We start from the raw sequence: 16,506 nt of genomic DNA, 5'->3' as shown, positions 1-16,506 counted from the left end.
GGCAAAGTGAATATGGTATTCACTTTGCCCGATCCGCTTTGCCCTTCATGTACATTTTTGAGATTACTAAAAAACCAGAGCATCTAAACTCGTCGTCTACGGAGAGTTGAAAGCTACATAATCGTACATCAAATCCTACTCATAACAAGGAACATGTCACAAACAGTATTAAAGTTATAAATGAAACACTAACCTCTGTAAACTAATTCTGTTTTCCAAAAAACATACTTTGTTCGGTCACTGGCGTCGCGTGACGCGAACTCGTCTCGACATGTTTGCCGCACACGGAGCGGCGACAGACGACCGTTGCTATGACAAGGCGGCTGCCGGCCAACTAATTATTTGGGAGTTATAGGCAAAAGTCGCTTTGCCCGGGGTATCCACTTTAGCAGGGTTTCCCCTACACATTGTCAGGGGTGCATAATAGAACATAGACTACCTTTCATTCATTAAAAAAAAAAAAGTATTCCAAGATTTTTGTTCCTATTTTATAGAAAATCATAAATTTGCGAGTTCGAAAAAAGTTATCTATGTTTGATTTTTTTAGAATTTTAAAGCCCTTAAAAAGTTTCACAATGTGAACTTTACCCGAAGTTCAAGGAATAACTAGAACACCCGTTAGTTCTTCCTATTAAGTTGATTTCATATTCTAAAACGAGGTTTATCTTCATTTTTAAAGCATCGTCTGCCGTTTTGATCACGGAATTGAAATTAAATAAAGTTGAATTTCTGATTCGCAGCAGATGGTATTTTCGTGAAGAAAAGCAATTCGGAACTCCAGCGCTCGAATACGCTACCTTGCGGTGATTTACAAAACTGCCGATGAAACTAAAACTTTGCCACGTTGCGTTCCACGTGTGTCTGTTGACGTAAACAAATCTGAAATGCTATTTTCATCCAAAAGAAAGACATTGAAATAATTTAAACAAGGCAACCTCTGACAAAAGAAACCTTGAAGAACGGATTGTGATTTATTGCAATAGTAAACGTAGTTAAAGTGCATTACATTTTCTGTTTAAATGATTGTCTTAATACGTATTTATCACCTTAATAACAAAATGTAAAACAGAAAAGCTCTTCTTTCCTATTCAGTTGTAAAGACTTGCTTTATGTAAGATCAAAAAAAAAATTATTAATGCATATTTTAGGGACTTTTAGTGCAGCTCTGTGTGCATATTTTAATGGTTTTTAAGTTTTAATGGTTTTGGTAGTTAACAATGCTTAAATAATCTGGGAAAAATGAACTTAAATCTGGCTTCACTGTAAAAGAAGTACTTTGTTAAGAAAGCCAAATTTACAGGAACGTACACTCTGAGTAGATTTAAAGTCTACTCCAGCTTTAAAAACTTCAACCTTTTCCTTTACAACTCCCCCTCCTCCCAGTTATTGGAGCTGTCTATATGGTTGAAAGTATTTTTTCCTAATTACAGTTTTTTCTTTTCAATTCGGTCATTATTAAAACTTTATTTCTGATTGCCTCACAAATCATCATGTTTAAGTCTTTGATCAATTATAATTTTATTTCTCTAAATTGTATGACTTCCATACATATGCATCAAAAATAGAGCATTTCACTAAATGCGAAAACATTTTTTTTCTGCATTTAATTGGTAACTTAAACTTTTTATTATATCTATGGTCAATTATTAATTTTTTATTTTTATACATTTACGACGCTTGAAAATATAAAAAAACGTAGACTTTTAACTGTTGAATCGTTTATTAAAAGCTCTTACAAGTTAAGAATAAATTTCAACTTATGTAATTGGTTATATGTTGAAAATTCACCCCATATCAGTAAACCTGTCTGGAAATTTATCAAAAATCCGAAATAAAAAAGCACTTTATAGTTTAATATAATATCTAGAATGATTATTGAATTATTATTTTTTCTAAACAATATGAACATTGGGTTAATGATCTATGTTCTATGCGGACTACAGAGAACATAAAACAAAAATGCAAGTTGTATACAAAGCCTTGTTTTGAGAAAGAAAATTTATTAAAAAAAAGCTATTTAAGAGCTATATATAAATATTTTTTTCTCAATAGTAAAATATTAGCTGAAATCATGTAGGTGGCGCTTGCGTCGAAAACTAAAAATGACATCCATAAAAGAAAAAACTACCAGGGGCGTTGCGAGGGGGCTTTTGAGGGATTAAGCCTTCTATAACCTTTGGTTTCTATTTAACACATAGTATTGCCGATTTTATTATGAATTAATGTCCATATGAGGACTGTTATGACCACCCCCCCCCCCACCCTTCCAGAAAGTACATTCTGGCTGTCCTACTGCCAGGTATTAAGTTGAAGATCTAGCCGAACAAAAATACAAACATAACAAATGTTTAAAATGTATCGCATATGGAAAATTTCAAACCTCTGAATAATGCATAATTAAACAATTATGTAGCATGCTCTCATATTGCCTTCAGACCTGTTTTAGCAATCGCAGTTAATTGTTTCGAGGTTGGATTTTTTCCATACTTAAATAACAATGTTTGGAATGCGTTTCTTTCCTTTTTCATTTGGCTACGGTGATAAACTTGTTTCTTCCTGATAGTCAGAGCTTTGCGGGCTCCTTCTGCAGAGCTCTCCTTGAGCATTAAAATACATTAAGTACCTTCTAACTCACAGATTAATATTCGAAACAACCAATGAAATAAGCTTGGTTTTAAATAGCTTTTTCTAAACAGTGTACTACTGCGAAATTGTTAGATTTTTAATTTAACGAATCTGATATCCTTAAAGGGTATTTTTACTTCTAATGATTTAATTAATATTAAAAGCACGTACTTTTTTTTGCATTTTGTTAATTTTCATTTGATGACTAATATCGTTTATAAAATTATTAGGTATTCAGAACGTAAATAATTTTTGACTGATATTGGTAGAAATGTGATAACATAATTATAGCTTTGAAATGTATGTAATTGTTATCTGTTGTTTGATGGATGGGAAAAAAATAGAACAAAGTATCATTTGAGTGGCTCGAAGTCATTGCGTTTAAATCTATTTCATGAGATCATTTTGTTTTTTGTAAATCTAGAAGCGGTGAATTTAATAGTTATTATACATAACATACGCTTAATTGTTATTGTACATAACATAATTAATAGCACATAACATAACCTTTCTGATAAAATGAATAAACCTAAAAGTTTAAAAGTTAATGTATTAAAAATCAAACCTTTTCAATTTTTATTCTGAACTTTTCTGGATCGCTTTGGCGTCAGAAGGACTATGAATCTATCTAGAATAGTGAGGAACAAGTGCAGATAAAAAAGTTATTACACTTGTCATCCATCAAAATAAAGATAAGAATCGCTTCTTTCTTACTAAATGTGAAAATAATCATATACAAAAAGAATATGGAGCCTCATTTCTCTAAGTAGAATATGTTTGACATTTTTTAATTTTCATTTTTCAGGCCAATCTTGCAATATGTTTTTCTTACAAGCAATGCAATTCAAAATGGCTGAATACATTTTCTAAGTTAGTAGGAATACTGAAGAGGTGATTTTCGGCAAAGAAAGGTTTATACAATGAATTTCAAAATAATAAATAGCAAATTGAAAATAAATTATTGGTGTGTCGCAACCGTAACAAAAATTATGTACTTAAACAAAAAATATTTGAATTAAGTCATATAATTGCTTCTTGAAATTTTTCTATGTGAGCAAAAGTAATGTTGACCATGTGTTTTAATATACAATATGTGTTCACACTAAGTTTCAAGACTGGTCTGAGAACACAAAATATACTAAACATTCTTGTGCAGTGAACTAAAAGTCTTCCAATATGAACCTTAAACATCAACACACCGCTGCTAGTACTTTTAGCCAACTTTCCCAGTAAAAGTTAAAGAAAGTAGAAAACATGAAAAGGCTTAATGCATCTTTAAAATATCGCAAAAAACAAGAAAATTCAAAAACTGTTCAATTTTGAACAGTTCAAATCCCTTAACATTAGCGCCTTTGGAGAAACTAAAAATCAATATAGATCCCGAACTAAAAGGCGGATTTATTTCAAATTCGTTGGAAATAGCTCTTAATGACTAACTAAATTTTAAGGCTTATGAACGAGCTAAAAACTGCAAAGAATATAAACAATTTCAAAGGTGCATGAAAAGAGTGTTAAAGGGAAGCATTTGAATAGCATTAGGAAAAAATTATAACTTTTAATTTTCATAAAAAAAATCTGAAAATTGACCATTTTTTCCTATTTTTGGAGAAATTCAAGCTTTGGTAGAACCCCCAAGGAGTTGGTCAAACTGGATAATACTTTAAATATGTTTTTTATTAATCAATGCACAACTTTTGGGGGAATATCAAATCAGGATTCCAACTTTTTTTTTTTTCGGGACAACCTAATGTACACATATGTTCGTCTAATAAAAAAAATACATCAAACGTCATCATTTTTTTTTTTTTTAAGTTTTAAAAAATGGCAATATTGACATGCTGTCTCCAAAGTTGTCGAATCGTCTGAAAAAACTTGCCTAAAGAATTTTTTGGGAGTTCACAGTGACCTCCCGTGCCCTTATTTCGGGGAGCCTCTGATCTGCGATGTAAACTCGCACCTGAGTAAGTGGAAAAGAAAATCGGGAATGGGCAGGGGACCCCCGAACTTAAGTTTTTGGGAAGACAGAAATTCTCAATTTGCCAAATGGAATTCTTTTGCTTTGCCGAATAGAAACAGTGGCGACTAAAGGCCATGTCAGCCTAGTCGGAAACTAAAGGCCCGGCTCTTGAGGGGGTCGGGTTCGGAATCGGAATCGGAGCTGTATAAGTTTTATGGGTTTAAGGGGCCATGGCGACCAAACTGACCTCCCCGCCTTGACTCTTGTCGGGAGGGGGGGAGGGGCTAGGCTCTCGTTGGCAATGAATAAAACTAACTCCTGCCGAATGATGATATTTGCGCCGAATAGTCAGACAAAATTTGCCAAATGAGGAATTTATTTTGGAGGTCACAGTGACCTCCTGTGACCTCCCATCGGAATGCCCCTGGAAAAATGGGGTTTAGTGCACATGACGGGCTTCAGAGTCGTAACGACGAAAGGTAATTGAAATGCTACAGTAGCTGACAGTTTGGGAAAACGGCTCACATGTGTGGAGTGCCAGAGGGACGGGGGCCTAAACCGGTAACAACTTGAAATTCAATTCCGAGAAATGAATTAAGGCGTAGTTGAAGTTCTCTCGCTAATCTGGACCCGGACATCCTTGTGGCTAAATTGAGGGGGAGGAATAAAGAGCGGGGAGGTGGGGGGGAGAGGTGAAGAAGGTTAAAAACGCATCTCGCTCGAAGGGAAGAAAGGCTGCGAATATCAAAGATAGCCGAGAGTGAGGGCGGTGGTTCCCATTCCCGGATGAGATGGAGGAGGAATACTAATGGCAAGATGCTTGACAAACATTTCTCTGCTTTTGCTTCTCGGGTTTCTTATTAAGATGAGGAAATAATCACTTTGAATTAAATTGATAGATTGAATTTACGAGCCCGGAGTGAGTTGTTTGGATGAAAGGTCGCTCTCTGGACGGACTTGTCTGGCCGTTAACGAGGGTGTAAAATCCGAAGCGCACTAGTAACGTGTTTATGATCGCACGACTGATGAGAGTCGCGAAGTAATTCTCGCAGCAGCTGTTTTCGTCCTGTTGAGAAAAACTGATTTCCTAAGTTGAGGCAGTGAGAAGCAAAGGGATGTATAAGCGCCACAATTTAAATTGTGGAGATAACCAGTGCAAATGGTAGGAGAACCTCTCTTCTATTTTGGGGTAAGACATGGTAGGGGAATGTGGGGCAAAGTGAAATGGATGAGGTGACTGAGTTTTTTCAAACTAAACTAATTGGAAATTTGTTTTGAAAATTACAGTACATAAAGGAAGAACATTGTATTTTATATTAAAACTTGCGTTGAAACAATATCTTTTATTTTTGGAAATAAAATTGAATCTTCAAAAAAAAAAAAAAAAAAGAAATTTTTCAAAATTTTTTTCTATAGTGCAAAGTGAAAAATAAAATATTTTTCTACTGAAATATTTTCCATTCGATTATAAAACTTTTGATCAAAAAAATCAGTAAATAAAAGCTTGAACGAATAAATGAAAAGATAATGAAACAATAAAAGAATAATTAAGTGAATAAATCAATTAATATATGAAGACAAAGAAATGAGCGAGTAAAAGAATGAATGAACAGGAAAATAAGTGAATGAATGAATAAATAAATAAGTTAATTACTAAATGAAGGAATGTAAACGAATTAATTAATAAATAAATCATAAGTGATTTATATTAAATGATTGAGCGAGTAAATGAAACTATTTCACTTTGCCCCATCCACTTGGCCTGCATGTGCTTGAATGATTGTATAATTTATTTAAAAAACAAATAAGCTTAATATTAACCAAATTAATACCTACAGTGAATATTAGGAGTCCCCAATTTATATTTAAAATGTTAATAACAAGATCTTCATAATTTTATAGTATCAAAAATAATTTCTTAATTGCAACAAAATATTACAATATGAGTATCAGATTTTTTTAAAATTGTCTGTATTAACAAACGCTTTTATCTCCGGCGGTATTTTTTCCCTGACTGGAATAGACTACATATGGAATGGACTACATCATGGTTAAAATAATACCAGATAGGTGGAGCTGAAAGCAGAGTAAATATTTCACCATTTCACTTTGCCCCGCTATCTCACTTTGCTCTCTATTCCCTTACTAGTAAGTAGTTCTGGTATAGTTGCTGTTATACAGCATAATGTTTGTAAGACAGATATTATAAAGATAACTAGCTGCGTGCCCGGCGTTGCACAGGCTACTTAAAAAATGAAAGAGATGTCCAACTGGTGTTTTTGTATTACTCTGACATCAGTTTCTAAAGCGCTAAGGAATAAAAAAAATAAGCATATTGCAAGGTTTTCAGAACACCAGTAGAGCATAATTTTGGCAAAAATCTCTTTACGCTAATCATAGTTATCAATGATACAAAGTTATGAGTATTTTCAATTGGCACAAAAGATGAAAATATATGCATTATCAACTATAATCTGTGCTCACTTTAAACTGAATTAAATTTGATAGACTATATCTGAAGTATTTATGTACAATTACAATCAGCTTTTTGCATAAAATGACACACCCTTTTTTGGTTGATTATGTGAAACTAAAGCACCAAGACTTACTAAGTACCAATAAGTATTAATTTAATATCAAATCATCAGATTTCAATTAAGCTTTAGTTAAAATCCTTAAAAACAATCTTTTTTGTTTAACTCTGTTTCACTTAAAGAAATCCAAACAATCTTAATTTAACGTGTTCTTTTAACGATACAAACTGTATTTCAAAAATAAAAACAGGAAGGAAAAAGAGTGCTATTGCAATTCGAAAACTCACCCATGTGACGGTAAAAAGTCCAACAAAATAAACATAATTAGTTGCACATCCTAAATGTACCAAAATATGAGGCCAGTAAATGATAAACTTACACTACAATCAATGAACATAGCTAAAGAAACATTTTTCATATGCTGAAAAGAGTTAAGAACGTTGAATGTAAAAAAAAAAAAAAAGACAGACGATAAATAAGGGCTATGTCCGAATACAGCAACCAATTTTAAACTAATTTAAAATGAAATTCCAGATGGAAACGTTGTTTTAAGATTTGGACAGCAGCCAAAAAAAATCTCTTTTAAAACATTTTTTAGAATTTTATTTTCTCACCCATATGCAAAATGGCAACAGGAAAGAAATAAAAATTCCTGAATAACGTTATGTTAATTTACGTTTTAATTAATATCTCCGCTAATTAAAGTCGTACAATTACGAGATTGGTTCTATTGTTTTCATTGGAAAATTTCAAATTGATTGGTATCTCGTTCGACTCTCGATTCGCAGCGGTTCTCGAGAAGATCGATCTTCAGACAGACAGACGGACGCGAACAGATTTTAATATTATAGTGGATTCTATGAATGCTTGCCTAGGATCTAAACTTCAAACGTGATTTGCTCAAAACCTTAATACTATCACTTAATCCTTTTTTTTTTCTTTCTCACTGCCTCAATTGAACGGTTTTTTTTTTCTTTTTTTTCAAAAACCAGTCAAGCGACTAACTCTAAAATTTCGAAAAACAATTTTACCTTCGTATTAAAATTTTTCTATAAGGTTTACAATGGTTCAAACTGAAAGGAATACGTATTTTGGTATATTTCTGTCAATAAACAATTAGTAAGCTTCATTGAATAATTTTGTAAGGCGACATAAATGTTTTCCTATAATTAACAATTTTTGGTATTGAACTGGTTTTTGAAAAAGGCGATTCAATTCAATACTGTTCCATTCATTGCATTTTCATTATCTCATATCTACAAAGTTAGTAATAACGGATTGGAAGTTTCTAATCAAATCCTGCTGTAATTTATGTTTGGGTTTTTAACAATGCTTGAGAATACTCCTTAACATTTTTTAGATGTTGCTAAAAATTAAATGAAAGATGATAGGAAAGGTACAATAGAGCTGCATACAATTTTTATTTTTGACATTAAGAAATCTAGCCATTTTGTTTAAAAAATATATTTTTGCATTCAAACGTAATATTTTTAAAAAATTCCAGTTGCTTCCTACAACCTTCTTTCTACGATGCTAAGTGGTTGGTTGAAATGCTAAGCGTGAAAATACGCTTGAATAAATACGCTTGTAGAGACATTAAAAATACCCGTGTATGGGCATGAAAATGTATGCAACACAAACGAAAAAAAAAATGTACAGAAAATTTAAATATGGAGAACAAAACGATTATTCTGCGCAACGGGACCTGATTACTTTCTTTCCGAACAGAGTCGTTTTTTCGATCTCTCTCTCTCTCTCTCTCTCTCTCTCAGCAGTGTTTTTTTTTTTTTTACTTCCTCTTTCATATGCAACTGTTCACTATGGTTTGGAAAGTAAAGTAAGAAAGAAAGCGTATCTACGGAGTTTACATAGTTTTATTTAGTTAAAGTTGAAAAATTACATTCATTTTTCCACCTAGATCAAAAATGTGACTGGGTGCATTTCATACAGGTAAAAGGGCACTTCAACTCATTTAAAAAGACGCTTTTTTTTTTTTTTTTCAAAATAGAAGAGAAAGGCGCGCAGCGCCCTTCTAAATATGCCTGGAAGATGAAACATTATTTCGAATACAGTAAACTCTCATTGCAACGAATAACAATACAACGAAATGCCGGCTAGTGCTCAGTTCCGTTTTGATTCACATTATATTGCATGAATTCCATTTAAACGAAAGTCTCATGACGACCTCATTCGTTCCATGTTCTTTATTATTATTAAAATAGCTTTTACGGTGTCTTCAAACTAAAAAAAAAATTCCCCAAAAAATATATCATTGAACTTTTTGAACAGTCGTATACTACCGTAGACAGGTAAACGGCAGCATCTGCTGAAATGAGTTTTTGAGACATTTGAAGAAACGCGTTTTGGATTCAATGCCAACAACAGAAAAACGTTGGAATTGGACGTTTTTTTTCCGCTTTTTTTCAGCAGAAACCAAATAATCAAGCTTGTACAATAAAGCAATATATACAATCGATGAAAACAAACAATAGATGGGGGGGGGGAGATGAAAAGTGAAATATTAGCAGTTACTGCTATTTGCCTGCCTACGGCAGTATAGCTTGTTGACTGCCATTTGAAGAGAAAATTTGAGTAAAATTGTAATATGACGTTATTGACTTATTACAGAGAGTTATTTTCAGGCATTGTGAACGCAACGTTCATTGTCGTATCTGCATTTACCAATAAGTTTTGAACTTTCATTGTTCAAAAATGTTCGTGTACTTGAGCATCGTGTTTGCAGCATTTTGAAGCTAAAAAAAAGAAAAAGTTTTTCTTAGCGGAAAGTTAGTTCAATAAAATGTTCAGAAGTTGTAACCATATCGCGTGCTCACCTACCCGTTTTTTCAATCACGTTCTTCAATTTAATGTGTAGAAAAGCATTCATGTAAAAAGTGTTCTAAAATTTTCTTGATTATTGAAGCTGTTTTTCTTTTTAAATATTTTGTTGCTGATTGTATGTTCGTTTTTATTCATAGGTTCTCCAGTGCCTTGTGATAAAGAAGGTGCAGAAGTTGAAGTACCATGGATTTCTACTGATCCGTGTATAAGTTGTAAATGTCAAGTAAGTATTGTATTGAGTAGTTCATCGTATTGCTCACTATATCTTTTAATTATCTGCACTGTATACAAATCCTTGTTTTGCACTAATAAATTTTGGGGTGATTTTTTAAACAATGATTTTATTACACTTGCTCTGTTATGTGGGTGGGTTGGGAGCAGCCCACTCTTAAATGTTTGAAAGGAGGAAAAATCTGAATTTACCGAATGAAATTCCGAAATTTTCCGAATGATAAGCGCGTGTGCTTTTTATGGACATCGTTAAAAAAAAAAAAAAGCGTTATACTGCCCTCTTGTCTCCCGAATAAGGAAAATGTTTAGAAGGTCACAGTGACCTCTCGTGATATGAATGGGGTTGTTTGCTTCAGTCAAAAGTAGTACTTTTTGTCACTGAAATTGATAGAATAAGCAAAAAAATTACATGGACCCAGATAATACTTTCATTTTCCAAACAATTATTTTTTAATTAATTTTTTAAAATGTCCGATTTTTCAAACAAGGCGTGGTCTTGATGTTGTCGCAAATGATGCACTTTGCCGCATCTTTCTACCGCGATTCCACGTTATGATAATCAAGAAGCGAATGACAATTGCGCTCTACGCTTGCTATCAACCATATCGTTGCCAATACACTTGAGTAAAGATGCGAACTAAATATTTTGGACCGTGAATGGCAACACGGAAAGGCATTTCATCATTTGTGATGTCATCGGACAGAAGCATAAACATTGAAAGCGCTCCGATTTAAATATTTTTTTTTTAAATATTTTACTTAAATTATTTAAAAAATGGTCAGATCCTATGTTTTTAAGCATGCTCTTTCAGAAAAAATACTTTTAAAATTTTGGAATTGACCCAATTGGTATACAATAATTGCTTAGTGCTTCAATGTGTTTGTCAGTAAATGATTTTTAAAATGTTATTATTAGTTGCCTACCTACTACAGTTATTTACGTATATATATTTTTAAAATAGTGATTATAAAAAACACTGCTCGTCCAATTTTTTTCACTAATTTCCATGAGACAAAAAAGGTCGGGAAACACTGTCCTAAGCTATTATACTTATCATGCATGCCTTTTTTAGCTTTTGACATTTTTGTGCAAACAATTATTTATTCATGAATACCTGTTGTAAGACGTTAAAAGTTCAAATTCGAAGTAGAAAATTCTATGTTTAGCACATAGCAACATTCGTAACACCTGTGTGTAAGATTCACTCTTCAAGCAAACAGTCCTAAAGATTTTCTCTCTCTCTTTCTCAAATACCGCTTGGAGAACCCTGGACATGACAGCACGGAAATAAAATGAAGAACTCCGCAAACAACATAAATCTTCTGAATCGTCTCTTTCTTTTTTTCCATTCCTTCATCTTGTTCGTGTTCAAACGTTTCACCGAATATTTGATTTTTGTCGAGTGGACACTCCATTTGAAGTAAAGTTGTTTGTAAGAGAGGAAAGAAGCAAAAAATAACGAGCGAGCGGAATTTGAAGATTAAGTTAACCACTATAGATTTTTTTTCCTTTTAATGCTTCTTTCATTACATTTCATTAACGTTGAAAAAAAAAAGTGTGCTTAATTGTTTGATAGATGGTGTGCCGAAATAGTTGGGAAGTTGGGCAATAAAAAAAGAGGAACTGAAAGTGTTACTTTTATTTTTTTTATTTTTTCTATTTCAAAGAACGTTACTCAACGTTATTCATGAAAAAATTACGAATGCGCCAAATGAATATCAAAAAAAAAAAAAAAAAATCTATTTTCATTTTCAAATAATTTTCCCCAGTTTTCTGTCATTTAAAATTTTTTGTAGCAAACGAGGATAGCACTAAGTTGAATAAATACCTTTGTGCATAAAAAATAAAATAAGAAATAACAGCGTCAAACAGCACACATTGCAGGTTACTGCATCCACGTGTTTCGGCGTGACAAGGAACGCCTTTTTCGATAGAAAAGAAATGAGCTTTTAGATGAAAAATCTCATTTCTTTTGTATCGAAAAAGGCGTTCCTTGCAACGCCGAAACAAGTGTCTGCAGTTTTGCAATTTGTGCTATTTGACGTTATTTCTTATTTTACAAGGTAGTACTGTTTCCTTTCAAGCATATTAATGCCAAAATTAATAACCTAATCAAAAGAATTGCATTAATTTACAAAATAAGAGTAAATGTACAGCAATATTTTTAAAAAGTAAGTTTTGTTCCTTGTTTACTATTAATATCGTGTTCAAAGTCGACCTTAGCAAATACAGGATCCTTTACAGAATGATTGTACAAATTTCAGCAGTGCATGACCTTCGTTTTTTTCGAGGTGGGCAAAGATTTCCAACTGCTGCAATTATCTGTCTTCCTTCAAGATTTCTGCATCACATTTTATTTTTACTTATTTATTTATTTTAAAATGAAATGAAGGAATATCCACAAAAATGAGGGCGAATTTCAAGAATGTAAGATAAGTTTAGCTCTGAGATTTTTTCTGCGCAATTTACCGCTTTGACGGAAAAGGAAGCAACAAAATTTACAAGTTCTGAAAAAGCAATTTTAGACTGTCTTTGTTGACGTCAGTAGTGGAGCAGAGTTGCAGGAAAGGGACTACTCCTGGGGAAGGAATTACTCCTGGAAGTTTTTCGAAGTTGAAGTTTAAAAAAGCAGTTTTAGCACGGAAATGAGTTTCGGGGGGGGGGGGGGAGGACAGGTCAGTTGAAATGTCCACGATCCCCGGAAGACTGGCATCACACATTTGATCAATTTTTCACAAAATTAAGGGAAGGGAAGAGGGGTTCCCTACCATTCAAATTATTTTCAAAATTTAAGATAAGTTCAGGCTAATTTTGGTGACGATAGGGAATTAAGAACTCCTCTCAGAAAATGTTTTCCAAAATATTAGTCTCAGTTGTAGATGATGCTTGATAAAGATGGAGAGGGCAGGTAATTTGGTGATTTCCTCCGGAAAACTTTCAAAATCGAATTTTTTGAGGCATAATTTCAGATTATTTTTGGTGGCGTTAGGGGACTCGGTGACTTCGAAGTTTTTTCGCCATTGAAGTGTTAAAAGCGCCCTGTTAAACCAGAGGAAAAGGGAGAAGAGCCTCTCCAGAATTTTTTTCAAAGCTGAAGTCAATTTCAGGCCATCCATGGGAAGGAATGATGGTAGTATTTCTCATATGGTAGTATTTTCTAAAAGCGAAATTTTAAACTATTATACTGACGCTAAGGAAACGAGTCATTTATTCGGGAAAGGGTTTCAGAGGCTTTTTCTAGAAATGTTTCGAAATTGAAATCGTTAAAACACTATTTTAGACTGCCTTTGGAGACGTTGAGGGGGAAGAAGGGAGAGGAGGTGAAATTTAGAAATTTTCTTTGGAAATATTTTGAAATGGAAAACTTAAGAATATAAATCTTTGGTGGTAAATTTGAGGTAAGGGTGAACGTTCAGGTAGCCTCCTCCTGAGTTTTTTTGAAATTGAAGTTTTAAAAACGAACTTTACGTTATCTTCGATCACGTCAGGAAAAATTTCAGGGTTTAGTGGCTGCCCCTAAAAGTTTTTCAACATTGAAGATTTAAAAACAAAATTCCAAGCAATATTTATAGATGTTAAAGAGGAATGGGTGCTACACAGGCATTTTTTTTTGTAATTGTTATGGAAATGTTTTACGCGTATCAACCACGCTGTATTGAGGTTTATTATTTTTCTTATTTATGTATTCATTTTTCAGAATTGCAGTGTTAATTGGGTTTTCCTACTTTTTGCAGACTTTTAAAATTTCCTCCCCCTTTAAATATATTAAAAGGTAAGGTTGATACTTAAAAACAGGGGGAAGGAAATTTCGTGTCGGTTAAAAGTTGGAGCCTCCTTTAGTTGCACATTAGAGAAAACTGTTGCTGAGTTTTAGCCTTTTTTTAACAAAACAAATAAAGAAATGAAATAAATAAATAAATAAATATATAAATGAAATAAATTTAAAAGATAGCTTTGGGAGTCCCTCAAATTTGGGGTCCTCGGGTCAATTCCTGCATTGATCATGCTATAGCAAGGTGCACAAAAAATAAATCACGAAAAAAAAAACCGCGTCAAGTTCTAATGTTTCCCTATTGTTAGTATTGGATCTAGTAGAGTTTCTTCAAATACATCTCAAAAACTTATTTCTGCAGACACTGTCCGTTACCTTCTCACGGTAGAAAAAACCTCTAAAACCTTGCGCCGTTTTTGCTTAAAAGGAAGCAAAATGTTACATTTCACAGATGTAAGGCAAAAATTAGCCCATCTCTGCTATTTTGGATTAATAAACTGAAGAAAATAAAAGTTACTTCAAAATAGTGGCAAAAAAAAAAAAAAAAAAAGAAGGGGAAAAAAAAAAGGGAATGCATATACAGAGCGGGGCATTTTGACGTCACATTACAAGTGCCACTTAGATGGAACGTGCAGTGGCCTTTGCCTGGTTGTGTACACTCATTCATTGTTGATGCGCTGCGACTGGGAGGCGAAGCCAGAAAAGGAAATGAAGAAATGTTAAGAATGCTACAGGAATACTGAGACAGAAGCGCTCGGTTTATTTCTATTTCGAAAAGCATTTTCATCATCTTGGAAAAAAGAACCATTTAGAGCTTTTGAGCGATGCAAATGGCTGAATTTTGCATTGGCCAACATCAGCATCAATCGCTTGATTCGCGTTTCTCTCTTTGACGTTAAAAAAATTCCTAACAATTTGCCCCGATAGCATTTGAATTTTTATTAGATTTCGACAGTTTAGGAAATTTTAGAATTTTTAGAGAAAGTTTTTACACGCGCACGGTGTTTTGGAAAGATAAAACAAATGATACAACGAGTTCAGAAGGGATAGAATAGTCGGTCTGTAAGAACTCAAATTGCCATTGACTATCGTAAATCGCGAATACTAGGTGAAAACCATGAAAATACTTGTGATGAGGGTGACAATGACGAAAAAAAAAAAAAAAAACAAGAAGCATCAAGATCATCTGAGGACGTAAAGTCGTTGTATGTTGTGCCCTGTATGTTGTGCCTTGTATGTTGTGCCCTAAAAAGTACAAGATGATTCAAAACGAATCGCTGGGTTTCAAACGTGTATATTTCTAAGAGTTCAAAATGGTACAGACTAGAGCACACACAGAGCGATATTTTCATCTTCACTTTCACTTCTTCCATTTCTGAAGAAAAAGAAGTTTGCTTCGACTCATTTTCGTATCTTGCTCGATATTAGACCCTACTCCATATTTTGCACTTCTCCCACCTGATTTTCATTTTTAATTAGATGCATTAATTGTACTTGAAATCACGCACTTAAATCACACTAAAGAGCAAAGCGTCAAAAGCAGGACACTCTATGTGTCCTGCTTTTGACGCCCGAATGATATCCGACCCGCACTCCAATTCCTGCCGTACGCTAATGCAGTCACAGGTGCAATCGCTACACAGATCCAATTTTTCATTAAGTCAAGATTAGCAGGTATAGATACAGCATCTTTTACGTGTCCCTACCCAAAAAATCCCATGGTTTAAAATGGGATGGTTAACATGGTTATAATGGTCCCGTGTTAAAAATCCCATGGTGTTAGATCTGGTGAGCTAGGGGACGAACAATAAAGTATAGGGCAAAATCAACTCTCCATTGATCACCATTTTGAACAACTGAATAATAAATAACAAGTGGGACACATACGATAACACGCTGTGACATCTAGCCAATTGAAGCTTTACAACTAGCTGTTTCATTCAAGCTCTAATAGAGAGCTGTAGGTCCAATGTTCCCAAACCGGTAGCTTTGTGAAATCCCACCATTCTTTTTGAACTATAAAATCTCCCGTCATGGTATGACGGATGAAAATTGCTTTTAAGTTTGAACTAAGCCATTGCCTGTTTGGTGATACGTTGATAGTTGACATTTTAATCCTAAATAAAGTGAATAACCCTAAACTCCCGTAAGTAGCGTTCATTGTTGACAATTTTTTTGTTTCTTAATTATCCTAAAATGACAGTATTACCAGTAAAACTGTTAAGTTGCCAGATCGAGTTCAGCCTTGTCAAAATAAAGCCTTTCCCTGCATGTTAAACATTACCAAAACATATTATCAAATTATCATGCATGGCGCGAATTTCATTGTTGAAACACGCGCGTTACTCGATCATCGGTTATTATTTATCTGTGGATTACCCTGTACAGTAGCGTGTTCAAGAAATAAAGTGCAACAATTAAATGCGATTTTTTTTGCCTAATGAGCAAAATTGAATTCCGCGAATTTCAACCTCCAGAAATTCCGCTATTATCCTTATCAGCCACTTTTGAGGTAAATAATAGAAATGCAGGAATTAAAAAAAAT

General features: G+C 33.6%; 1 protein-coding gene across 1 annotated transcript in view; it reads left to right on the top strand.

Moving 5' to 3' along the window:
• Positions 1 to 5,000: 5,000 nt before the first annotated feature.
• Positions 5,001 to 16,506, top strand: part of LOC129220755 (BMP-binding endothelial regulator protein-like) — a 92,712-nt gene continuing 81,206 nt past the window's right edge. Inside the window, exons 1-2 of the mRNA XM_054855184.1 lie at positions 5,001 to 5,061; positions 10,095 to 10,180. Of these exons, the coding sequence (XP_054711159.1) occupies positions 5,001 to 5,061; positions 10,095 to 10,180 (147 nt within the window). The remainder of the gene's footprint in view (positions 5,062 to 10,094; positions 10,181 to 16,506) is intronic.

The sequence above is a fragment of the Uloborus diversus genome, chromosome 4 (assembly GCF_026930045.1).
Source record: "Uloborus diversus isolate 005 chromosome 4, Udiv.v.3.1, whole genome shotgun sequence".
In the NCBI taxonomy this organism is placed as follows: Eukaryota; Metazoa; Arthropoda; class Arachnida; order Araneae; family Uloboridae; genus Uloborus; species Uloborus diversus.
Note: the sequence above shows the minus strand (reverse complement) of the source record. Positions and strands in the feature narration are given on the sequence as shown.